This window comes from Anolis sagrei, chromosome 6 (genome assembly GCF_037176765.1).
Source record: "Anolis sagrei isolate rAnoSag1 chromosome 6, rAnoSag1.mat, whole genome shotgun sequence".
NCBI classification, from domain to species: domain Eukaryota; kingdom Metazoa; phylum Chordata; class Lepidosauria; order Squamata; family Dactyloidae; genus Anolis; species Anolis sagrei.
Window position 1 is genome coordinate 109,502,426 of NC_090026.1, and position 26,923 is coordinate 109,529,348.

The 26,923-nt window shown below is 40.3% G+C and overlaps 1 protein-coding gene across 1 annotated transcript in view; it reads left to right on the forward strand.

Moving 5' to 3' along the window:
• Positions 1-26,923, forward strand: part of GPR158 (G protein-coupled receptor 158) — a 157,151-nt gene that overhangs the window by 76,491 nt on the left and 53,737 nt on the right. The window contains exons 3-4 of the mRNA XM_060782424.2: positions 10,681-10,783; positions 16,442-16,656. Coding sequence (XP_060638407.2) covers positions 10,681-10,783; positions 16,442-16,656 — 318 coding nt within the window. The remainder of the gene's footprint in view (positions 1-10,680; positions 10,784-16,441; positions 16,657-26,923) is intronic.

The following is a 26,923-nucleotide window of genomic DNA, read 5'->3' on the forward strand; positions in this document are numbered from 1 at the left end:
AAAACTATATGTCTGGCTATAGAGTACCTATAGAGTACTCTATACCTATAGAGATACCTAATATAGATATGATATAATATTTCTGAGGTTTTAAAAAAGAGTGTGGGAAAGGAAAGTATTCCCTTGGGTATTATTTTTAAGATTCCTAAGGTTAAAAAGATGATCAGAGCAGGGAGATAGAGGGTATTGCATTATTCACCACAGACTTGGGGCAGCACTAGGTGTGTGTTGGTTAGTGACTATTCCTCCTTCTCCTTCTGGCAGCGAATCATGATTCACTAATGGCATCCCCTCAGTCAAATATTGTACAAGTATACCAAGGTAATTAATATTTGATCAAGCCTTAATAGCATTTTGCACTGAATTCAGAAGTGCTGGTGAGACTTTCCAAGGAGCTAAACTTTCCAACTCCAGTCTGTTTCATTACTCCTCTGGAGAACAATATCTTTTGTTTATATCAAATTATACATTATTCAGCAGTTTTGCTTCTCTGAATGCAGTATGTTTGTATCCAGCATCTATAAACTGTGAATATACCTATATGTTAAATGTAAAAAGACAAGGTGTTATTTTTTTGATCTGCTTTCCGCCAGGTAGGTGTGCTGCTTGCAAGCCTAAATCAAATAGTAAAGGCGAAAGATTTATACGACCTGAAGAGAAACCAGAGTATGCCTAAATCAAATAGTTCCAATTGGAATGGATCCACTGAAGTAAAGTTCGCATAAATCTTCATTGATCATTCAAGAATATATATTCAATTTGATCTAGGTTTGTTTCTGTGGGATGAATAAATTTATTAAAGAATAAAAATATGCAACTATTGCAAGGGCATCACCTTCATTAAATCAGGTGTGGGTATATTTATTTACTTACTTACTTTATTTTTGGGGCCCTAGTGGTGCAGTGGGTTAAACCGCTGAGATGCTGAACTTGCTGATCAAAAGGCTGACAGTTTGAATCTGAGGACCGAGGTGAGCTCCCGCTGTTAGGCCCAGTTCCTGCCAACCTTGCAGTTCGAAAACATGCAAATTTGAGTAGATCAATTGGTACCACTTCTGTGGGAAGGTAATGACATTCCATGCATTCATGCTGGTCGCATGACCTTGGAGGTGTCCATGGACAATGCTGATTCTTCAGCTTAGAAATAGAGATGAGCACCACCCCCCAGAGTCAGACACGACTAGACTTAATGTCAAGAAGAAACCTTTACCTACTTTATTTTTATCCAGCATTTCTCCCTACATAGGGACTCAGGGCAGTTTTTGTAGACTCCTGATTAATGAAATGGAATGGAATCCATGAAAACCTATGGTAGAAATATATTTTCCATTCAAGTACATCTGCATCTCAAACTATGTACAAATGGTAGATTAACTTATTGGTCACGTCTTACCTTGGGATCTGTCATCTCTCTTTTTTTGTGAGCTCCCGGTAGCACAATGGACCCTTGTGCTGGCAGGACTAAAGACTGACAGGTTAGAGGTTCGAATCCGGGGAGAGTGTGGATGAGCTCCCTCTGTCAGCTCCAGCTCCCATGTGGGGACATGAGAGAAGCCTCCCACAAGGATGGTGAAACATCAAAATATCTGGGCGTCCCTTTGGGCAACATCCTTGCAGACGGCCAATCCTCTTACACCAGAAGCAACTTGCAGTTTCTCAAGTCACTCCTAACACGAGAAAAAATAATCGCTTTTTGTTCAGGACCACCAGAATTATTCCTAAAATCATGGCATAAAGAACTAGTGGGTTTTTTTTTTTGCCTGATTAAAAACTATGCGATTAAAAATAAGAATTGCACCAATCAGTGCAATACAATCTGGAAGAAACCATAGCTGATCTGTACTGTGTATACATATGAAGGGGCCTGGTGTCCTTTTCCAGCTCCCAATTATCCTGTGCATTCAGTTTTCACATGTAGGATTGATCAAAAGGACCCAAAGGAACTGCATATAAACTAAACAGGATTTATTTTCAGGTTGAGAAAGGAATGCTATTTATGGCATTGCCATTGGGATTCCAAGTGGAAAAATGAAGGCGCTTAAGACACAATCAGTGAAAAGCAATGATGTTCAATACACTTTGAAGATGAAGAAGACCAGATTAGCATTTGGACAACTTGGGGCAGAAACTAGCCGATAAGAGCAATGAGCCATCTCCGAGGAATAGGTAGTTAGAGATGGTAATTGTTGTCACGGAGAATAGCCAAAAAGAAATGAAGTGCAGAGGCATCTTTCTCCTCTTTTTATTTGAACTCTCTGGAATAATTAGGTTGGAGTTTTCCACATACCGCCCAGGCTCGAGTTGTGATGGGGACTTCAGTTTGGCTTACTATAAAAAGATTATGAATCACTTCTTTTGAAGTTATACTTGAAATGCAGATTAGCTTTTGTTTTGTCTAGGTCTATGATTTTTCGACTGGTTTCCTAGGAAGCTTTGGCTTTTCTGTAAGTGTTATCAGGGTGATAAAAAGCAGTCAGAGACCCCATATGGGTGTCTGGAACCTTCCCCAATAAATAGCTTGACTTGCATGACTGACCTTTCTGAAGTCCAGTGGGCCCTTGTTATCTGCTTGAGTATTATTCCAGGGCCTCACATGGTTGCTCAGATCCAGGGACACACAAATTCCATTATATACGGGACAGTAAAATGATGTCGCTTGGTAAAATCAAGGTTTCCTTGCTGGATTTTTTTTTAAAATCTCAAGCCATAGCTGGTTGTATCTGTGGTTACGGACTCCTTGTAAATGGAGGACAGATTATGTATCACTGTAGGTTTTTGGACAGTCCTATTTGGCTCAGGACAAAGGTAGGGTTCAAGAAGACTGGATAGCAACTACCTAGATGACGGTCCATTGATATATATATATATATATATATATATATATATATATATATATATATATTTCCCCCCTGGGTGGCACAGTGAGTTAAAGCGCTGAGCTGCTGAACTTGCTGATAGAAAGGTTGCAGGTTCAAATCCGGGGAGTGGCATGAGCTCCTTCTGTTAGCCCCAGCTTCTGCCAACCTAGCAGTTTGAAAACAAGCAAATGTGAGTAGATCAATAGGTACTCCTCCAGCAGGACAGTAACGGCGCTCCATGCAGTCATGCTGGCCACATGATCTTGAAGGTGTCTATGGACAATGCTGGCTCTTCGGCTTAGAAATGGAAATGAGCAGCAGAGTCTCAGAGTTGGACATGACTGGAATATACATTTTTTTTAAAAAAAATCATTTTTGGACTATTGTTCCCAGAATTTCCCAGCCATTGGCCCATGTCTAGGTGTCTTCCCCACAAGGTGCAGCTGCCCCACACCTCCTCCATTTCTGTGCTTGTTCAGTATTTGAGAAGGCGCTGTATGTCCATTGAGATATGTGCATACTAGTGTGTACATGGAGCTTCATACGAAGAAGGGATGGTCACAACATACAACGTTTCAAAAAAGAAAACAAGGGCACATGTAGCCAAGTAAGTTCATAGTGTAGTCAATATTGCAAAAGTTATCAATGAGGAAGAAGCTAGGAGAGGATGCAGCTGTCTGCTTTTACCTGAGACTACTAGGAAGGGCAAGATTCTGCCCCCTTCCTTGGTTAATGGAATAGCAACCACTTTTCACACTGGAGCTTTGTTTGGAGCATTGTTGTTTGTCACCAGCGGTCAATCCCACATGGGTGAGGCTTCCCTTAAGAGTATTTTGCATAGGGCACTCTTTCACCAGGAGGTAACCCTGTAGTTCATCCAGCTACCTTTCTGTGCCTGAAGTGAACTGTAGTGCTGTCTAAATGGAAATGAAATGCAGTTTAGGTGATGTCAAAATCTTCACCTCTCAGTTTCTTTTCTTGTTGAATTATTTATATTCATTCTCATCACAAGGGTGATAGAGAGGGACTGTCGTTTTTTCTGTTCTGTAAATAATTTTCTGAAGCAGATGCCAGCTTAGATAAAATGGTCCACATCCCTAGCTTCCTGTGGCTGCCTTTTAGTCTGGCGACACTGAGAACAGGCATGCATTTTTAAATACCAAGCTATAAGGCAGGACTAAAACTATTCAACACATTTATAATAGGAAAAACTAGGTTTCTAGGTTATTGCGGGGAAGGAGGCATACTATATCCAAGCAGAGCTGAGATGTAACAAGTTACTTGTAATGTAATTACTTGCACTGGCAGCTGGTGGGTTCCATGTCAATGTGGTGGTGCATCCATTTAGTTATTTTTGTCCAAACATTAAAGGAGCTATCCAGATTTCTAAACCTATTTGATGGGATAGACTTCTCAGACTTGGAAAGCTCCTGTGAAGGTTGGATTAAAACCCAGAACAGACTTATTACCTGATTATCATGGAAAACAGCACCTATCATTAGTTACCAGTAATGAATTACTTGGGAACCAGCATGGTATAGTGGTTCAAGTGTTGGACCATCATTTTGGAGACCAGGCTGAGAGGAAAGTCATTGCCTACATCCAATAAGTGTATATTCATATGAATGTTGGAGGGAGATTTTATGTTGTTGGCTGGTAACCAGAAAAGAGCTGTGATAAAATGGGCCAGGCAGTTCTTGTGAGGCTGGAGCATTAAGTAGTATTCAAATATGTATAGTGCATCAGGAAACGATGGTCCCTTTCCAACCCACTATCAATGCTTAAGTTTGTAGATATATCCCAATTATGTTATTTCTCTTTCCAGACACCCCTTAAAGTTGTTTTTTTGTTCAAGGATTGCTATTCTGAGGGCGCTTCCAGACAAGGGTAAAACCCATGTTGAAATGGGTTTAAAAAATCTACTTCAGTATGGGTTTTGTCCCCACAAGGGCCCTCAAACCTGGGCTTTCCCAGGCAGGGTGTCTAGATGTCACCCCAGTAACTGCTGGGATAGCACCCAGGCACCTAGAAGGCCCCCAAAATAAGCCCTTCAAACCCATGGTTTTTGCGGTAGCTGAAATCACTCAACATTTCCATTACAGAGATTGGTCTGTTTGCCCAATGTAGAGGATTGAAGGGTGGCATATATCACATTAGAGGATGAGCAAGTACAAGATTTGGTCTTGTGATGATATGGGACCCAGGGCACAGTGGAATAGCAGCAGGGTAAAGATAGGTGGTTGGTTAAGAAGTGTTCTCTTGACACACTTGAAGCAGTTTGAGAGAGAGAGACACTGGTATGCCTGGAAGAAAAGAAGAGCATAATTAGTTGGAGGAGATGGGAGAGATGAAAATAGAAGCACAAACAGATGTACTTGTTATATTCTTGTTCTCACCATACCAAGGATGAGTAACTGATTATTAAAGTCTCTTCTTCCTTGCTCTTGTTATTGATTTCTTGTGTAGGAATGTATCTTACGCTGATTTTAAAAAGAAAGATTTTATTTGGTGATAGATATGAACTAGAAAAATACAATCACGTCCTATAATGTGTTAACAATAGTTCAAAACATCCCTGCCAGCAGTTTTAAGACTAGTGATGCCTAGAATGATCAAATAATTGGTCCTACATTTTAAGTTACAAGTGAAATTGCTATTGACTTGCCAAAACTTGTGGGAGTATTACATTTTATCCCCTGTATGGTACTTGTTGTGTCAGGAATTGTGACTTAACTGCTATGGACACTTTTAATGCATCTATTCTATGGATAGCTTGTGACAGTTTCAAAAGGGGTCAAATACATTCTATCAAAGATATCTATTTAGTGCTATTAATGGCCCATGGCTATATTCAGTGCAGCTTTACATTACAATCAAAAATCACAATCAGCTTTGAAGTGTGGAGCTCAGTCCACTGTCACCATGGGCTTTTTAATGATGCCATTTTTATGACACCAGCTGTTTATGTTAAATCTATATTTGCATTCATATTAAAGTAATTTTCAGTTATAATGGTTTTAAAAGGATGAGATTTAAAGTTAGGGTTTATAATACCAAAATGATAATTATTATATTATATCATTATTTCTAGTGTTGTGGTATAGGTGGGACTAGGACTCTGAGGCCTCCTCTACAATGCCATATAAACCAGATTATATAAGAACACACTGCCATATAATCCAGTTCAAAGCAGACAATCTGGATTTCATGTGGCAGTGTAGAAGGGGCCTGAGAGATCAGGATTCAAATTTCCCCTCAGACATAGAAATCTACTGGATGATCTTGGGCAGGTTTTTGGTTTTAGAAGAAAGCAACAGTAAATGTTGCAGAGAAAATCCAACGATAGGCCACCATAAATCAGAGCTGATTTGAAATTACATATCCCCCACAAAAATCAAATTATTAACACCATCACACAATAACACCACTAAAAACATCAAATAATATCTACTTCATTGCCATTTTAATATTATGCTAATGACAGTGAAAAGAAAGGATATTAAAAAATCTTTAAAATGTCACATCACAGAATTATGATTTTACAGCACGTGCTAAACTCCTCATTAAAATGTAACAGCTGGGGAAATATTACAGTACAAATTAAAGGAGGGATTTAAAAAAAACGAGTGGGTTCATAAAATGACATTTACCTGAAGTGTTATAAGTGTGGTGTTCTGAATTGTAATAATGGGGCCACTTTTCCTGATCAATTTTATCACAATTGCCTTTTTGAAAGATAGAAAAATAACACTGAAGGCATCCACACCTATTGAGATTCTGCTGCACTTTCATTTTTCTCATGAAAGCAAGCCAGACTTCTATATTTTGAGAACACGCACAGAAGATTCATAACCTTCATGGTAATTAGAAGACTACTGTCATACATATTGCAGCACTGGGGGTTGATGTGCTAATACAGTCAGAACTAAATCGCAGGAATGATTTCATTGCTCTTAATTATTTTTCATGTCACCCTGCAGGCATATTTGCAAGTATGTTGGTGTGTACAGATACACACACATATGCAGTGGGCATTTACTAGGGTTATCTAGAAAGTAAGGTTACAAGATTTTTTAAAAAAATACAAAGAATGAATATATTTTAATAAAATTTACATGGATTGTAGCATAGGTATTACATTATTTTTCCACATAACCACCATTCAGTTCAATACATTTTGTCATCTGAAGAATGGATTTTTGATGCCTGTGTCATAGAAATTTCCCTCCGCCTTTTTCAATCAGTTCGGCACTTTGATTTTCACCTCGTTGTTTTCCACCAAGGTGTTCCTTCAATTTAGTGGACCGATCATAGTCACTGGGTGCAAGATCCGGGCTGTGAGAGGGGTGGATTACATCATCTCAACCAAATGAAGTCAACAACTCTTGTGTTGCATGAGCAGTGTGTGGACGCACATTGTCATGAAGGAGACAGATTCACTATGTCAGCATCCCGTGATGTTTGTTTTGGATGGCTTTGTGAAGTTCTTCATAGTCTCACAATATATTCTGTACCCATTTTATCACATGCTGTCTTGACATTACATTCTCTCTATAAACTGAAAAAAATTTGCAATGAATTGCAGTAGTGTTCATGCCCATATCGTTTAGGTAGCATATTACAGTGTAAACTTTGCACTTGGAGGGAAGCGGAATGAGCATGCTTATCTCTAACCTTCACCACCATGCCAGTTGATGAGCTGCTTGATGACTGGCACTGCTCATTCACTTCTGCTGGCTTCGATACTAACTTCCCCTGTGAAAATTTCCCGTGAGAACTATCTGCCTTGTAACCTTACTTTCCAGATAACCCTTGTGGTATCCTCTGGTTTTCATTTTAGGGCACACACAACACACATTGGATACTAAAATCTGTGGATGATCAAGTTCCCTATTCAGTGGCATAATAAAATGGCATCCCTTATATAAAATAGCAGTATCAAGGTTTATTAGGGCGGCGGCGGGGGCGGCGGGGGGGGGGGAGGATGCTAGTTTCATGTCCAATGCTTTTGAGTTTCTCCTTGTAGAGATGTGTTTATTATAAAGTGTTATTTATAATGTGTTTAAACTGTATTTATAATGTTTATTATAAAGTGTTATCTATAATGTGTTTGAATCTGTATTTATGTATTACATTTGTTGCCAGGGCCTAGCTGAGAGAGATAGGTTGCCATGGTAACAAAGCCTCAGAGGAGGTGGCCGGAGTTTAAGGAATAAAAGGTTTGAAAGCGTCAGTTAATATTCAGTCAGGAGGAAGAGACCCTGAGGAGAAGAGCAGAGTCAGTTAGGGCTCTGGGTTGTGAAGCTGTGAGAATTCAGCAGTTCTTAGAATTTGTGAATATTTCTTCAGCAAGAGAGCTGAAGGTGTTACCTTGTTAGATTGCTTAGGTTAAAGAATCTAACAGAGGTGGTTTTAAGGATCGCCAGTAAGGAAAGACTGGTGATCAGTGGTTTGTTCCGAGTATAGGGCAAACAGTGTGGACATTCACAATAGGGAACTCTGAAGTAGTATAAGCACTTCACTAAAGAAGGAGTTTGTAGAATTGTAACATCAGAAGCCTGAATGTATCTCAAACCAGCCATTTTGTAACATCAAGCCTTGTGCCAAGTTCAAATTCTCAAAACTGCAACAATTACGTTCTGTTAACAATAAAACTTGTTCTCTTTGTATTTCAAACCTGCCTCCTCCATTGCTTTTATGCTTGGTGCATTCCACACTACCAAAGTCACCTCACAACACAACTAAAGATAAACAGAGACATAAACCAGCGTCTCTAAACATATTGGTGGCAGCTTAATTGATATTTAAAAGAAGGTTCCTCACAGAATATTGGTGGCATTAAAGAAGATTAATACTTCCTCACATAATTTTGGTGGCATCTAGTGGGATTAGCGCTTCTTTACACTCCTCAAGGCAGAAAGAGTGTTGATAGACAGGGAACAGAAGTACCTCTTTTTACAGTGATCTTGTATGAGCAGAACCATAAGAATGTGAGTCCCTCCCCATCCCTTTCTTTCCCATCCAATTTTGTCATTAGTGAGGCAAAGAATCATTGAGGAAAAACTCAGAGGGCACTGTGCATATTACCCTTTCCACAGAGATGGGTTTGGGCACTGGTGGCAAAAGATTTGGAAGGCTTTGAATTCCCCAGTAAGATATGCATGATTTATTTTCTTGCCATCACTGACAGACTTTTAATCCAAAATCCTGAAGAGAGGAAAATATATCAAATGTTTAAAAAGCCCTTTAAAGAATATCATCTGACCCACCTATAGAGCCACAGTGGCACAATGGGTTAAACCTTTGTGCCAGCTGGACTGCCGACCTGAAGGTTGGGTTGCTGACCTGAAGATTGCTGGTTTGAATCCACGAGACGGGGTGAGCTCCTCTCTGTCATCTCTAGCTTGTGGGGACATGAGAATAGCCTCCCAGCAGGATAGTAACACATCCAGGCATCCCCTGGGCAATGTCTCTGTAGACAGCCAATTCTGTCACACCAGAAGTGACTTGCAGTTTGTTCTCAAGTCACTTCTGACACAATAAAAAAATCTGACCCATCTTTCTTTAATTTTCTAAATGCTTCATGCTTCAAACAAGTACCTTCGTGGACTCTATAAGATAGATATTGGCCTTCCCCAAAGGTCAGTCCATTGGTTCAAAGGGAACCTGACATAACAGTTTCTATAGAACAGGCATCTTCAAACTGCGGCCATCCAGCTGTTTTGGCCTCCAACTCCCAGAAGCCCTTGCCAGCATTTTTACAGGCATTCCATTCAGACTGGCTTGTGACCTAGCCCAGGTGGTTCATATGAAGTTCCCATATCACAGTGAACAATTTCTGAAGGCCACTGTGATATTGTATGAAGACTTTCCACACAACACACTAGATCCAAGAAGTAACTGAATCTATCTATTACACCAACAATGTGAAATAGTTATGGGATGACAACTTCTTGGGCTTCCACATCAACCTTTTCACTCTTATGCTATTGATTGATCCTCATAGCAGCTCCTTGTTTGGAATGAATCCGTGGGAGGCCTTCTTTGATTATGCTCTTCCTATGCAAGAGGTTACATAGAGAAATGACACCATCTGCCTAGTGTCATGATAGTAAGGGATGCTTTATTCTACTATACATTACTATGCTCTTCAATCACCATTCAATGGCTGGTGGAGGCCAAGGGCGTGGGCATTATAGAAAAGTCTGGCTATGTTCCTATATCCACATGTAGATTGATGATATCATCTATTGATATCCATTGGGTCATCTGGAGGTCTCGGGAGATTATGTAATTGCTTCGCATCTGGCTACTGAGGCACAGCCTGATGCTTCTCTGATCATCCTTCCATTTTCTACTGGGGGGGGGGGGTTGATTATTGTGATGGAATGAAGACAGTACTTCCCTAATGACAAAAAGGAGGGGGGAAATATGGAGGCATATGTTGGACCTGCCAGTTGTGTATGTCACAAAGAGGATGTCATCTCCTGGGTCACATCTTCATATACATATTTGTACAGTAAGCATGGACTGTCTATCAAATTCAAATATGATAAAATTCAAGAACTAAATCTGATGCTAAGTGATTTGTTTTTAGTTTTACAAAAGCCAATAGAGCGATCAATATATGTATCACTATAAATTGCAATGAAGGGCATTATTAAATTGGAATTGGGTCTATAAAATCTAAAACCAGTCTCTTTGAAAGGTTTTTAAAACTTTCTGTTAATATCTCTCACACTGTTATTGACAAGATGTATAATCTCTCTTTGTATAGAAGAGTGGGCATCTCTTTCATCTTTCCCTTTCTTTCTTTTTACAGTGCATGCCAATTAAAGGCCTTGGATTTGTACTTGGAGCCTACAGATGCAGTTGTAAGGCTGGATTCTATAATCCCCAAATATTTTCAATGAACAGCTTTCACAGTAAGTGCCTTTGCTTGAGTTTGAAAGAGAGAGCACATTAATAATGCAGAATTCCTTTTTATCCTTGTCAGGGTTATACAGTATATTCCCAATGGCCTGCAACTCAGGGATTATATAATCACTTAAGGAAATTTAGGCCTGTGGTTTGTCATCTGTGATACTCTGGAGAATCTAGTAAAACATATCTACTTTTAAGTGTGTTTGATTTGTAAATAAATATTAATTTGTTTTTATTAAAAAATAATTGCTTTGCTACTGGGCAGTAACCATTTTCGGCATAAATATTAGAGCAGAAACTTCTTCTGTTCCCTATTAACAAGGGCATATTAGTTTTGATAATTTTCCTTTGAAATTGGCTTTTATATAATACAACTACGTAAAATAGCATATGTTTTTTCTGCATATAGGCTTTCAGAAGCTTCAAATTAGAGACTCGTGTTAACTCTGTTTCTCTGTCTCTTATACTCTTGTTTAAAACTCTTCATCTTGCACCATTTCTTAAAAAAGGAATTTGCTCACATGCCTTTAATTTGATCAGTACAGTACAAGATGGCATATTATAAAATGAGTTATCCATCTTAACCACCCCTCCCTCCCACGGTTTCCCTCTGATTTATTTTCTTATTCGATAATTATATTTATTTTTGCAAAGACCCACTCACTTCATATTTACTGCCAGGAAGAAAAGAAGTCGTGTTTGGTTGGGATGTTATAGACCTGGTGGGTGTTGCTGCTTCATTTATTAGACAAAGTAATATGGTTATGCATGCAAGATGTGAGCCAGTCTGGCAAAGTGGTTTGAGCTTCAGACCATGACTCTGGAGACCACAGTTTGATTTCCAGTTCTAGTCACATATGTTCAGCCCCTGAAATCCACCCCCATGATAAGTTCACTTTAGATCACCATAAGTGCAGAGAATGAAACATGTGAGATGTAGTAATTATAGGGCCTCATCTACACTGCCATGGAATGCAGTTTGAAACTCATATAACCTATATAACTCATATAATGCAGCTTAATTGTATTGAATTCTATTATAAGAGTCTACATTGATTAAAAAAAGGATCTGTTGGAAGGGGTGAAAGTAAGGAATCTTCGGGCTGTCTGGTGATTGGCTGAATGTCTAAGAAAAGTTTAAGAAGGTGGAAGTGTTTGGTACTAAAAATGAGAGTTGGGTTTGCCAAGGTTAAGATTAGGAATCTGTCAACATTAGAAATTATTTTTATTTATTATTTATTTATTTACAGTATTTATATTCCGCCCTTCTCACCCCACAGGGGACTCAGGGTGGATCACAATGCACATATACATGGCAAACATTCAATGCCATAGACACACAACATATATGGACAGACACAGAGGCTATTTAACTTTCCAGCTTCATGAGAGTATGCTTCGAATTCCAGCCACCGGGGGAGCTGTCGCTTCACCGTCCACTTGTGACACCGATGGAGTTTTTCCTCATTCTTTTGCACACTGCTGGAGAGTTTTATGGCATTGTAAATTAGTTAAATTAACCTCTCTACATAAGCGGTACCTACATTTCCTACTTGACAGATGCAACTGTCTTTTGGGTTGCAAAGGTCAACAGCAAGCTAGACAAATAGGAGCTTACTCTGACCTGGGCTAGCTTCGAATTCATGACCTTTCGGTCAGTAGTGATTTTAATGCAGCTGACTCCCAACCAGCTGTGCTACAACCCAGGAGTTAAAGATGTTGGAAAAATTAGTCAGAGTTAGAGACAGTGAGTAATTAGGTCAGTTAGCTTATGAGTGTGTGTGAGAGAGAGATAAGTGTTGATGTGAGGAATATGAGTAAGAGATGTGAGATATAGTTATTAAAGAAGAAAGGAAGAAAAAGACAGACGTTTAAAGAGGCTGCAAAGTTTCCTTTAGCCTGAGCCTTCTGGTAAGGGCAAGATTTTCCCCTCTCCTCGCTTCTTTTTGTAATTTGGACTCAGTTTGCAACAATTGATTGAAGCTGAAGACAAAGGAGGAAGAGAGAGAAACTGGGACACTATTAAAGCAATGTATAAAGTTGGACAATAAAGAATTGCCCAGGACTGCTAAATCAGAACAATTGGGGGATATGATCACTGATTAAATTGCTCCTACATATGCAGGTAAATAAACAAACAAGCAAAACATTTTTTTTGTAAACCACCACAAAGTAAGGTGAAAGACAGGGAAATTCTCTTCCTAGGAAGTGAAGTTGTTCAAATGGATGTTCAGTCTGCTGAACTGAATATATGTATCTTATCAAAGCCAAAGGATGAGACAGCTTGTGTCAAAGAGTGGTGAAGATTGTCAAATTATGAAAGGAAAGCCACTGGTTCAAAATAGCCTGTCTCCATCTCTGCGACACAAAGGAGAAATGAAAGGTTGTAAACACTGGGCATCCAAAAAGCCTTTACCATTGAAATGAATGTAAGACGAGGAGTTGGTGGAAGTGATTGCCGCTGTAAAAGAAACAGCATAACCTGAAGGTTCATTGTTTGTATAGCTATTTTGCAAAAGTCTGACAGGAAGAGAGATGGATATTGAGAGAAGTATTTGAAAATAAGATATTCCTGGAGCAAGAAAATAGAGCTGTGAAAAGAGATAGTGTCTGAAATGCCGCGCACCCAAATAAGGGAAAGAAAAGGAAAAAGAAACAGAGAAGCAGTGCAATCTTACATTGGCTACTGGAAGGAAGCCACTTCATTTTTGGGTTATTGTAGGTTTTTCAGGTTGTATGGCTATTTTTAGAAGCATTCTCTCCTGACGTTTCGCTTGCATCTGTGGCAAGCATCCTCAGTGGTTGTGAGAATGCTTGCCACAAATGCAGGCAAAACATCAGGAGAGAATGCTTCTAAAACATGGCTATACAACCTGAAAAACCTACAGCAACCCAGTGATTCAGGCTATGAAAGCTTTCAACACTTTATATTTTTCTATGGGTCTTATTAGGCTTGTAAAGTATTTAGGATTGCAGCTTTAGTCCATCATTTTTACCTGTGGCTATTTGCTAATTGGACAGTTTTTGCCTATTTTCCTAGGAGGCTAAAGAGAGAAAGTGGGATGTTTCCTTAAAATATGTAGTTTAGCTTTCTGCTTTAGAAGGCAATTTCTCCAGACTTGAACCGTGGAGGTCTCCGACGCTCTGTGAAATTTCCTCAGTGCATTCGTTTTTTAAAAGATGGTTTATCTAACTGCCAGCTCTGCAAACCCAGCAAGGAATCTGAAAGTCAAGCTGTGTTCTTGCTTGCTCACCATCATTAATAATCAAGGTTTTGCCGGCCAGATGCTTCTGCCACTTAAAACTTTGCCATCCTTCTGCTTTTGGTGAGACTGCACAGTTGTAGGCCGAGGCAAAATTGGGAAGCAAAGTAGGGTGCTGAGATAGCAGGGCAGATTGGATTAAATCTTCTAGTTTTGTTCCTCATGCAATATGCCAAGAAGCAGCCCTGTTTATTCTTCTGAAGCACCAGTGAAAGCTCAGTTGCAGAAATGCTTCCAGGTGTTAGGAGAATGAGAAATCGCTGTACCTGAGAATGAGGTCTGCAGAGATGGTACCCACTGCCCAGATGGGGGTCTAAAGTCTTGATAGTTTTCAGTAGTCACAGGTAGGTCTGGGCAATGCATGGTTCTAAATGGTTCTAAATTACTTACAAAACTAAAGTTCTGGTGGTGAAATTTTCAAAACTCTAACAAAAGTCTCAAAATTTCATTATAAATGGCAGTTCCTAATTGGTTCTGTCATAAAAATCACCAATAATGAAATAATAATTAATTTTTGAAAGTTTTTTGAGAGTTCTGAAATTTTCACGACCAGAACTTTAGTTTTGTAAGTACTTTAGAACCATTCAGAACCATGCATTGCCCAGGCCTAGTCACAGGTACCAGCATCAAGCATGCCCTATAAGGGGAGGAACTAGTAATGATAGGCAGGCATCAGGACTATGAACAATGTTGCTATTCCTTGCAGTTGGCCAAGCTAGGTAACCACGTGCAACCTGGCTTGCCTTTGTATACAAGTCTACCTTGGCCATGGTCCTGGTGGGGATGGCTAGAACATCTTTTTGATAGGTATGTTCAAGTGTTGATCATAACACCAGTTTATGTAGCAAAGAATGAATCAATTGATTAACTTAAGGTTGGAGTGTGACCCCGAACAGTTCTCTTTGGTTTTGTCAGTTCTTTCCTTTGAAATATAGCCTGCAACATCTGGCATTCATTGGTAGTCTCCCATCCAAGTACTAACAAGCCTGGCCCTGCTCAGCTTCCAAGATCACACAGGATCTTGTGCCTTTAGGATATTGAGACCCATAACTTACCTAGATATGAATCTTAGTAAAACAGTGGAGGTAACTTTCCAGTGAAGGAGTTACTTACTTAGGCGATCCCTCGTTGTCCAAGTAGGATAGTCTTCCATGATCAGTGTACTGGTGGGTCCGTAGGTGACTGTGGAACCCTATTCTTGATCTGCATCTTCTCTCGCAGTGAGGGCATTGGTTTCCAGGTGGAAGGAAGGACTATATAGGCATCAGATCCCATTTGCTCTTATATGCTGAGCAGGGTCAGGCAGGATTTGGTGCCTATATAATCTTTCCTTCACTGGAAAAGTACCCTCACTGTTTTACTAAGTTTTATATTTCAAAGGAAAGAACCAACAAAACCATTTCTGAGTATTCTTTGCCTAAGAAAATTATATGAAATTCATGAAGTCACCATAAATTGACAGGCAACTTGAAGACACATACATACACAATCCAATCTTATGCTAATCCATTGATTCGTTCTTGCTTCATAACCTTTCATTATGACAGACATTTAAATAATGGACACTTTTAAGATACGTTTCAAAAAGATTTCCCAGCCATCCCCATTAGGCCCTGAACTGGCAAAAACCTTGGGATATGGTGGACATTGTACCTTCTGCCCTACTTTATTCCCCATTTATTTCTGGCACTAGCTGTGACTTTTCAAACCCGGGTCAGGGGTGGGTTGTTTTGTTTTGTTTTGGTTTTTTTGCCTGTACTAAGAGTAATTGAGGCAGACAAAGTCCCTTGCCTACTTCTGTTGTCTCAATCTCCTCTCTATTTCTGAGTGACTCCCACTGAGGATGTATTGCATTTGGCAGAATGCGTAAGGAAGAGAGCACACCCTGCTATTAACCACAACTCAAGTGGGACACAGAAGATATAGAAAATCTCTGTATATTTAGAGCATGTCTAGATACAGGGGTGTGAAAAATCACTGAAAGATGTGCATTTTAAAAACAGAATAGTTTTTTCTGGACTCTTGGCCATTTAGAGGAGCCCTAAGGTTGACAACGTAGAGGTCTTTATTCCCCATCTTCTCTTTAGATGAGAATATCCCTGCTGTGCACACACTCACTGTTCATTTTGTTGTGGACTTTTATATAGATCTTATTTGATTGATACTCCACCTTCCTCACAAGAACTCATCTGTCCCTGAATCCAGCTGTGAAGGCATCACAGAAGTATTAAGTAATTGCTTCAGTTTCCCAAACAGAAGTGATGCAGAAATGCCAAATATAGTTGTTGGAATGGGAATGTAGGATATGGTCACCAAGAAGATAAGCCAAATGGCCTTCTTTCCCTCCACTGCTTAAATGATAAGGTAACTTGATCCCTCTGTCTTTGATACTTTTAGGGAAGGATGCAGAGAGCCATTTTTATGGAGGCGAGATGGCTGGGGAATATGGCTGCTGGCCCTGCGGGAAAGGATGTTCCGACTGTACAGATGACACTTCCTGCTATGCACAGGAGGACAAGTATTTACGGCTCGCTATCATCTCATTCCAAACTCTCTGTATGCTGTTGGACTTCATCAGCATGCTGGTGGTCTACCGTTTTCGTAAAGCAAAGGTAAAACACAGAAATTTCTCTCCTTCTAATCATCCTGGCTGTTTTGTCTGTCATATGTGCCTTTGTTTATGAGGGACTGACCCAAATTTCTATAAGGGGGGAATTACAGTTGATTACTACAACCATAATGTAACAGCTTGAATAAGTGCCCAGATTTTCAGAAGTACAGCGTGCCAAGAATGATGCAGTAAGGATAGTGTTCAGCAGATCAAAATGGCTAGCTCTGAGTGGTTTTAATACTCCTGACATCCACATTGCTGGTTTGTGTGTGTATGGGGGGGGGGGGGGATGCTGGCATAAAATCCATGTTTTTCCCTGTCTCATCCTGCCAGCGGAGGGAATCCACTTTATTTTCAGTCAGTAATTGGAGATGGGAACATATTAAACCATGTTATAGTAATGGAGATCATTGCTCCGTTTAGCCCATTGTCACCAATTCTTACTGGCAGCAGCTCTCCATGTATTCAAATAGCACCTTTTCCTAGCACTAACTGGAAATCCCTAGTATTTTGTGTTCAAGATTAGTACATATACTAGTTGGGTTTGATGCTGTTGAAGTTTTGTGAAAGCAAATGTTATTAGCAACAATACATTTTTATGGGCCAAATTCAAAGCATAAAATACATTATGTAAGCTATTGAAGCTTCACTGGCTTCTCCATCAGGCAAAAATTGATTGGTGGGGATGAAGGAGAGGGCCTTCTCAGTGGTGGCCTCCTGGCTCTGGAATTCTCTCCCCAGGGAGATTTGGCTGGCACCCATCCTGTCTAGATTTCATAAAGATCTTAAAAAGTGGATGTCCCATTGTGCTTTTGATTAGACTTTTTGATTGATTGCCCAGAAAATGTTTGGTTCCAGTTGTGACCCAATTTTCAGTCCCTGCACTTTACTACTAACCCCTGCTTAGAGGTATAGTGTCCCACCTTATATTGCCCTTTATCCCCAATTTTGTCATCTGCCACTTACACTTTATCTGTTAGCCCTTCCTCACAATTGATTGTTTCGACTCCCTTGCCTGAGCCCAGAACTATGTTGCTATCTCAGGCTACTGGTTGTCTGTTTGATGGTTGATTTTATATTGTGTTGTGTTGTTGTTGTTGTTGTTTTATTTTTCTTGATGCTGTTTTGATGAATTTTAAAGTGATCAGGCTTGTCCCCATGTAAGGCGCCCCAAGTCCCTTTGGGAGATAGAGATGGGGTACAAAAATAAAGTTATTATTATTATTTTACTGACACAAAAACACACTATGACACAGCAAACAAGATATATATGCTGGATTTTATATCAGAAAATCACAAGTCGAACACTTCCCAAGCATTTAGGACTGATATTATTATTATTATTATTATGTTGTTGTTGTTGTTGTTGTTGTTGTTGTTGTTGTTATTGGGTGTTAAATCATAAAGATCTTTAGAATCCTTCTTCCTGGTTGTATGGGCGCTTTTGCTCTGTGGCTGCCTGGGAGCAGCAATGATGATGTGGATGCAAAAGGATGGTTCAGTGGGCCCATCTTGACCATCTGGACCACTGTGGGTTGGGAACGGCATGTATGTGGCTGCTTCTGGGGCCAAACCGAAGCATTTTGTGGGCCAGATCAGATTAAACAATCTGGCCATAAGGAGATCCGAAGCATTTTGTTTCTGAGCATCTGATATACTTGTGTAGACATATAGGGTGTCAGAGAGAGACAGAGAAAGGAAGACTATTGTGTGGGTGTCTTATGATGGGCCAAGAGTGAGTCAGGAGCTAGAAACTGGAAATCAGGACTGGAGAGAAACCAGGAACAGGATGCAAAACTGACAGAAGAATCTGAGGGAAAAAGCATGAGTCAGGATTAAAGTGTAAAAGTAAAAACACAAGACACAAAAGAGATCAGGCAGGATTTGTTGTTTATGTTCTATCGAGACAGGAAGCCTCTTATTTCCTATTCCGCCTGGGAGAAGGCTATACCAGGCTTAGCTGAAAAAGTTGGCGATGTGCCAGTCAGAGTAGTACCATTCTGATGAGAGAGCAGGAACAGACAGAAAATGATTCCTGTACTAAGGTGGGATCATTGATGAGCAGCAGATAGGAATTACCGTGTGCTATCAAGAAACCACCATTTAAAATACAGTCAAGTAGGGAGCAAAATAATGCATTGTCCTCTCCCTTTTATCCTTATTCTTCTCCTTCCCAAGTCTGTTGGGGTATTTGTGTAGCCAAATGAGCCTTTTAAAAAATATCATGGTTAGACTTCTAAAAGATAAATAAGTACTGCATCATTCATGGTACCACTGGAGAGAATGAATCAGCTTTTAAAATAGCCTTCCAGTTTACTCTGTGCAACCAGCAAAATCAAATGCATATAAAATGCTTGGATCCCACTGTTCAAATTAATAGCTGCAATCACCTCTTTCTATAAATAGACAGACATTTTTATTTAGCTTTCCCAAGCAATCACGGCACAATCAACAGCAACTATCTAACGAATTTGGTACTGGATAACTTCCTGTCAATTCCCTCAATTAAACGCCTGGCAGGAAACCTCAGAATTAGCAGCAATGAGTTTGCTTCCTCTCCATCGCCCTCTCCCCAGTGTCTTTGTGGCAAAGCCTTTGTGTCTGTCAAGACTATGATACATGGGATTGCCGCAATTGTGATGTTACAGAGCTAGTTCCCTGCCTACCCATCTCCTAATCCCATTACCAAGAAAAGGCATCTGTTTAATAGCCTGCTGGTAACTCATCTGAAGCACTCTTCTAACTCACTAAAATTTGACTTCATTACAGTAATATTATAGGCTTTTAATGGCTATCTTAAATAAGTGATACCATTAGGGAAACACGTATCCTGCATTAAAATTAGCTTGCGAGTGTTCACTCAAAAAACAAAGAAAAAATTAATTCCCCAAACACAGCTTTGCCTTGGTTTTTTAATCAATGAACATACATTTTCATGAATGCACATAATATTATATTGAATTAAGCAACATATATATTGAACACATGCATATGAACTATGAGACAGGTGCCGATAAACATTGTTACAATTAGACTAGCCACAGTAGTAATAATACATGATTTTGAAGCATATTTATATAGTTGTCCTTCCACATTTGCGGTCCTGGTGAGGGTTGGTCTGATGCACTTTCCTCTTGGCACATTTCTCCCTTTCACCCCACATTCATACCTCTTCCAATTCCACAGCACTGCTAGTCACAGTTGATCCCCAGTTAGAGTGCTCAAGGGCTAGGGCTTGGTGTCTATGGCACAGTTTTTAAGATTAGCTTTAAGTCCCGTTTGTCAGTCAAACTTCCAAGATTGACTTCCCCAGCAAAATTCACTTTACAGCTCTGTGAATGTGAAGCCAAGGAGAACCTCATAGTATTGTAATGAAGAAGTCAGCCAGTTTGTATCTCACTTCAGTGCAGCATTAGGTGTTAAACTAGTAATAACTGTTGATGTTAAATTGTAAATTGTATATTGTATTTTGTGAATTGTTGGGCATCGAATTGTGCCTTTTGTAAGCTGCCCTGAGTCCCCCCTAGGGGGTTGAGAAGGGTAGAAGCACCCCAAATAAATAAATAAATAAATAAATAAGTGAAGTGATTCACACACAAAGATAGAGTGTATTGACTTTAACAGGACAGGCAGAAACCAAGTTAAAATGGACCAGATGTTTACGATTCTAAACACACATTTTAGCCATAAGATTGAATTCAACTCATTTCTGAGGTAACCCTGATTAAGACATTGCCCAGAAGAATGGAAAATTGAAGGACTGGGCTGGGGGATATCAGGTTATGTTATATTTCCCATGCAGAATCTTGGGGCTCTTCCAGACATACCAGAAACCTGCAAGGAAGCAGGTTAAAACAACCCACTTTCTCTTGAGTTTCTCTCCCCACCCCCAACCTAAACCTTTGGCTTTCCCTTGAGGGGTGGCTAGATGTCACCAAAGGTTGACCCAGCCCCCATCCCCCCTCAAATCAAAAATGACACCAGGAGGTGGGGAGGGGGGGAATTGCACACCAAGAGTACTCTGCAGAGGGGCCTGCACTGCTGGCAGGCCCATCTAGTTAGGGTTTTTTTTTGGGGGGGGGAATGGGAGGCTGGGGGGTGGACATCCTCCTGCTATTTCAGGTTCCATGATGGCTGTGGTAATTGACCCCAAGGATGATGAAAGCAATCCCAGGGGTCAATCTTCACAGGCTTGGCACCTGGAAAGATTGAGACCATAGCTTAAGGTCCAGATCGTTCCAGGTGTTAAATTAATGTGGAGCAAACTGGACAATCCCAGTTTCCTCTGCATTAATTCGCTTTTACCTGAGGCATTGTTTGGATGCCTCAGGTAAAAGCAAGACAGTTGCTGCATTTTGGGACTGCCTGGAAGGGCCCTCAGTCTTAATTCTTCCCACAGCCGTTTACAAAACTGCATTTCCTCAGTTGTGCTCAAGGGCCTAAACCTGAAAAGAGGAGCCTCATCAGATACTAAAGAATACTGTCTTCCTGAATGTATTTTATATCATTTCCCCCTTCCTCATTACTGCATGTATTTTGGGTTCTCCGATCCTTTAATTTTTGTGTATTGGCACAGAGAAATTCAATATTAATTAAGCTTGTAGTTTCCCAGAATAGCTCAAGGCAATGGATATTTGCAAAGCAATACCTTTCAAGCAAGTGTATTCTTCTTTTTAGTGTTGGCTTTGTTGAATATGATGCAGTGCAGCCATCTAAAAACTTTAACGACTTCCCTGAAGCAAATTTAAATTTTACTTATAGTCCTCCAGTTAGTTTGTCCCCATGAGAAATCAGCCAGAGTCTGAATCTGTGTGCTTCTGCAAGCATCATTCATTTCAGTGAGGTTTGTTAGGAAGATATTCCCACCGGATTGAGCCTCCTTTCTTGAAATCATTCAGTACTGCTTCAGAAAGAGAAGAAAACATTGCTACCTACTAGGACTAATGCCATCTAAGATATTGTAAATCAAATGGATTATTTGCCAGCCCTCCTAAAATAGGTCCCACCTACCCTTGATGTGCTTTGGAAAATAACATTAAATGCTCAAAATAATGTTATCTGATAAACCACATCTGATTTACATCTATTTATATATGAACATAGAATCATAATGTTGGAAGAGAGCACAAGGGCCACCCAATCCAGCTGGAATATTTATAATAATGTAAAGGAAATATCATGATTACACTAAAAAAAAACCCCACTATTTTTTCAAGGCTGTATAACTAAAGAGAGCTGTATTTCACATATCTACAGTTTAATTATATTTGGTTGAAGTTTGGTTGTAATATCTTCAGCTTCACCCAGTCTCTCTCTGTACAATCAGTTTGATTTCAAGTTGAGAACAATGTGATTCAGTACAACTAGTTGATCATTTATGTCACAAAAGGATATATGCAAATCAGTGGGCAGAGGCAACATATATCACATTCTGTCTTGACTACTTGTAATTACGAATGATTGAGAAATTTTGTGAAGCAGAAACGATCGTAGCAGTGTATTCATTTGTTAGTCTATTCATGAGCACTAGGGTTTTCCTACCCAAAAGAGAAACTAGTTTGTCCATATACTTTAGCCATGTATGAGTGAGTGCAGCATAGTAACCTAGACTGAATCTACACTGCCTTTTATCCCAGGATCTGATCCTAGATTATCTGCTTTGAATTTTGATTGTTTTGATTGTATGAGTCTCCCCTGCCAAACAATCTGGGATAAGAAGATATAATAATAATACACTTTGTTTATAACCCGCCACTCTCAGCTCGCTATAGCCGCTCCCAAATGAAGACACAGGACGCGCTCTGGTATCACTGGAAACTTTTACTATAGCATCTACTGACATACAAGAAGCTGAAAGTGTCAGGCAGCAGCCTGCACTCCCTTTTATACCCTCCCCCACATTCAAGGGAACAATTCCCGCCAAGAGCGAAACCCACGAAATATACCCGCCAAATCCATCAGCCATTTCTTCTCAGGGTCAGACGCCGCAGGTGCCTTATCAGTGTGTATTGTCAGTGGCCCTGGTTTTGGGCGCCGGAATCCAGGCCCTGAAAACAGGCAATGGCCATCTTGGGGTGGCTAACATGAGGCCAAGCCCAAAATAATACAACATAATAAACAGACAATAACAAAATACATCATAACAAAATATGCAATAACAAATAAAATCAACAATATAAAACAGCATAGTAAAACCAGACAAAAAGGGCGGGCCAAATGTATGAGATAAAATGTTAAAAATTTAAAACCCTGGGTGAGATAGGGATAAAAGTGCATTTGTAGGGGAGGAGCCTGACAGGGAGGAGCCATGGGATTTAGCCATTTTAGAGTGGGAAGATGCTTTATTCTGAGGGCAGCTGTAGTGAATCTTACCTTGTAGGCCTGAAAGGAAGCCTGGATAACAGTATGGCAAATCTCCATTTTGAGAGTGGATGCCAGGGAAGCAACCATCGTGAGTGAGGGTAGATAGAAGAGGGGATGAGTTTGGAGTCTCCTAGGATTGGCCAGAGCAGTTGGGAGGAGCCAAGTCTTAGGAGGGAAAAGATTTCAGCTTCTGTGGGAGTTGAGAACTGGGAGCTGGTGTGTGAAGAAGGATTTTTTGAAACTGGGTTTTCAGGGAGAGTGTGTCTGTTAGACAGTTCTGGTCACTGACAAGAAAAAGGTCAGACAGCAACCTTGTGAGAGTCAGCACAAGAGATTAGCTCTCTAGGCTGGGTTAGTTAGCAGAAAGAACTCTAGGGTAGAGTTTGTTAATAACCCAGGGACTGCCTAGGATAGGTTAGTCAGAACTCATTACTATTTATCTGAAGTAGAGTGAGGGTTTTTGGTACAAAGAGTCAGAATCTGTTTGGTTAGATCTGTCTGTAACTAAGTGAAGAGAATTATGCAAGCAACCATCAAGCTGAAGTACTTTTGTAACAAGTCACACTTTTTGTACCTCTCAGAAGTAGTTTGTTGTCTGTTTTTATAAATAAATCTTGTTCTATTTAACTTTCAAAAGATCTCTACTGTGCATCATTCAATCATCCAAGCCTTTGTGATAGTTCCAGCATTTTAAACATCTTGATACTACAGAAAAGCCGCCTAAGAAACAGTTATTGTTGGGAGCCAGTGGGAAAAGCAGTGTGGGCAGGAGTGGGAAAAGTTTACCTCAAATACTTTTTAGAAATCCAAAAACAATTTAGGTTGGTAGCAGCTTTAATCTGCAAGAAAGTTTAAAGTCAAGCAGTGTTCACTCTACCATAACACTTATCCATCATCGTTTCGCTACTATATCAGGGACATTCGTGTGGGATATATTATACATTCCTTTTTAGTGGTGTCCAGCGGTGTGATATTTGGTGATATATTATATGTGGATCCTTTATAGCAGCTGTAGGCTAAGACAACCAGATGGGCTGAGTGGTCATTCTCCGAAAGCACAGCAGAAGAGACAGGGTTTTAGAGAAGGGCCTCTTCAGAAGATCAAAGAAATCGTGCAAGTTTGTGGTAGGAGATAATCTGGGATCAGATCCTGGGATATAGGGCAGTGTAGAAGGGCCCCCAGATACATGCTTGTGTTTATGTGCATAGATGGGAAAATTTCCGTAGAAAAATATAGCATTAGACTGTTTTCTATATAAAATCTTCAACCACACATTTCTGGACCTCACAACCTCTGTGGAATGCTTGCCATAGATGCAGGCAAAACGTCAGGAGAGAATGCTTCTAGAACATGGCCATATAGCCCGAAAAACCTACAACAACCCAGTGATTCCAGCCATGAAAGCCTTCAACAATACATTTACCATATTACAATTCCCTTCTTACATCACTTTTCTCCAAATCTATACATGCCCTCCCAACCCCCAACATCATTCATACAGTGTTATAAAAATACAGCTCTGTCAGTTCTACTACTTTTACTTACTACTTATTCTAATTTCACCAATTAGTATAATATATTTTCTAGTTGTGTATTCACAATCTTTTTTGGTCATTTGGTGGTTTGAATTCACCATTGCTTTTAAACATAAAGCCGAGAAATGGTTTTCTTATATGATCAAACAGATCTTCCATTATTTCTCTTTTTGCTAATCTTAATTTGTAGGTTAACTACAATATAGGATTTTTATTTATCTAGTTTTTATTCTTACTTTCAAATACTGAAATCATTAGTAGAGCTCCCCTGAATTGTACTGTGTCCTTCATTATTTGCCACTTGCATTATCAAGGTTTGATCAGTACCCAGACTTTCATCTCCACAGGAACTGATCTTCTGAAAAGCTGACTATAAAATCCCCATTCCAGAACATGCTGTCTCAAAATATTTTGCATGACAACAGGGATAACAATGTATTTTGCTATGAAAATCCACTCCTTCTCTATGTCAAGATGGTCATAAACTCAGAGGAAGTGCCAAGGTCACAAGCAAATAGGTTGCTGTCCCTTCTGATAAAAAATGTCCCGGCTTTCTTCCCATCCCCTCTAAGCAATGGTTCAGCAACATCACTTGTCCTTAGCTTGAGCCTTAATAGCAGGCATGGGAAAACTTTTTTTGCTTTGGGGCCACATTGTGGGCCTGACCAAGAGGGCTGGGCCGAGAGAGAGGGCATGCACTGGATGGGACGGGCTCAGGAGGGAGAGGGCCTGTGAGAGGATGGTGCTGGGAGGGGATGGGGCAGGGCTTGGATCATCCTCAGGTTGTCCTTCTGGAATAAGGATGGGGTTGCTCGCTCCAAAAACAATGGTAATGGCCAAGAAGTCTGGAGGGCTCTCAGCCACTGTGTACCTTTCTTGGGCCTCGGCATAAGGATGGGGCCGTTCACACTGTCCTTATACCAGGATGAGGGCAAGACATGCGGTGGCTGAGAACGCTCCAGAGGGCTCTCAGCTGCTCTGTGCCTTCCTCCCCCATCCTTTCTGTATAAGGATGTGGCAGGCCACTGTGTCCTTATGCCAAGAGGACAGGTAAAATGAGGAGGGCCTGAAGTAAGCGCCCAGGGGGCCACATCTAGCCCCCGGGCCTTAGTTTACCCATGTCTGCTTTATAGGAATGTCTTCATCAGAATTCTGATATACGCTACATGTGCAGCGAACTACTAGTAGTTTCCTTTGGAGAAGCTAATGCGGAAATATTTTGACATTTCTGACAAGCCTCATTACACTAAAGAAGCCGCTTGGTTTGTCAGCCTGTGGGAAGCAGCAGTGCCCAGAGGCAGCTGAACTATCTTAGTAAAGGGATATTTAATTATCCTCCAGGGTGGGAGACATGCAGATTTCTCTGCCCGCCTCCCCATCACACACACATTAGAGACAATTGAGAAGTCCCACCAAAAATAATGGAATGACAACAAGAAGTGCATAAGTCATTGGGAATGACAGCTATACCTTCCGGTTCATTTATCTCCTGACTGCTTCCTGCACATGGAATAAGGCCAGTCTTTTTGCCCTGATCATGCAAGGGAAGAGGTCAAACTAGGGTGGCACAGCAAGACAGAGGAATCTCCCAGTTTTCCCTCTAAGCACTAGACTACATTTCAAAATGCCAGTCATTGCACTCAGATGCCACAAACTAAAAGAGTTAAAAAGAGATGCCAAAGGGAGAATGAAGTATTCTAAAGTGGCACACAGTTATGTAGTGTCTAGATTGAGAGAAGTCCTAATCCCACTCTTCTCTTTTGGTTAGGCCTCACCTGGAATAATATTGCGTCCAGTTTTGGGTATCACAAGTCAAGATGGATCTTGACAAGCTGAAATGTGTCCAGAGAAGGGCGATCAGAATGATCAAAAGTCTGGAATCCAAGCTCCATAAAGAGCTACTTAGGAAGCTGGATAATGTATTTAGCTTGGAGAAAAGAAGGTCAAGAGGAGGCAAACTGGCCATGTTTAAATATTTGAAAGGATGGTCATATTGAAGTGAGGGCAAGCTTGTTTTCTACTGCCCAGGAGACAAAGGCATGGAGAAATGGATTCAAACTGCAAAGAAAGAGCTTCCACCTAAACATTAGGAAAAACTTCCTAATATTAAGAACTGTTTGACAATGGAATATGTTGCCTTGGAGTGTCTTGGAGTCTCCTTCTTTGGAGGTTTGAAAGCAGAGGCTGGATAGCCATCTGTCAGCAATGCTTTGCTTGTGTGTTTTTGCTTGTCATGAGGATGGACTAGAGGGCCCTTGGGGTCTCTTCCAGCTCCATGATTCCATGATTCCATAAACCTATCCACCCCAAATATTCTTCAAATATAATGCCTTAGGTTTTGAGTTGCAATCAGTTCACACTTTTAGCTC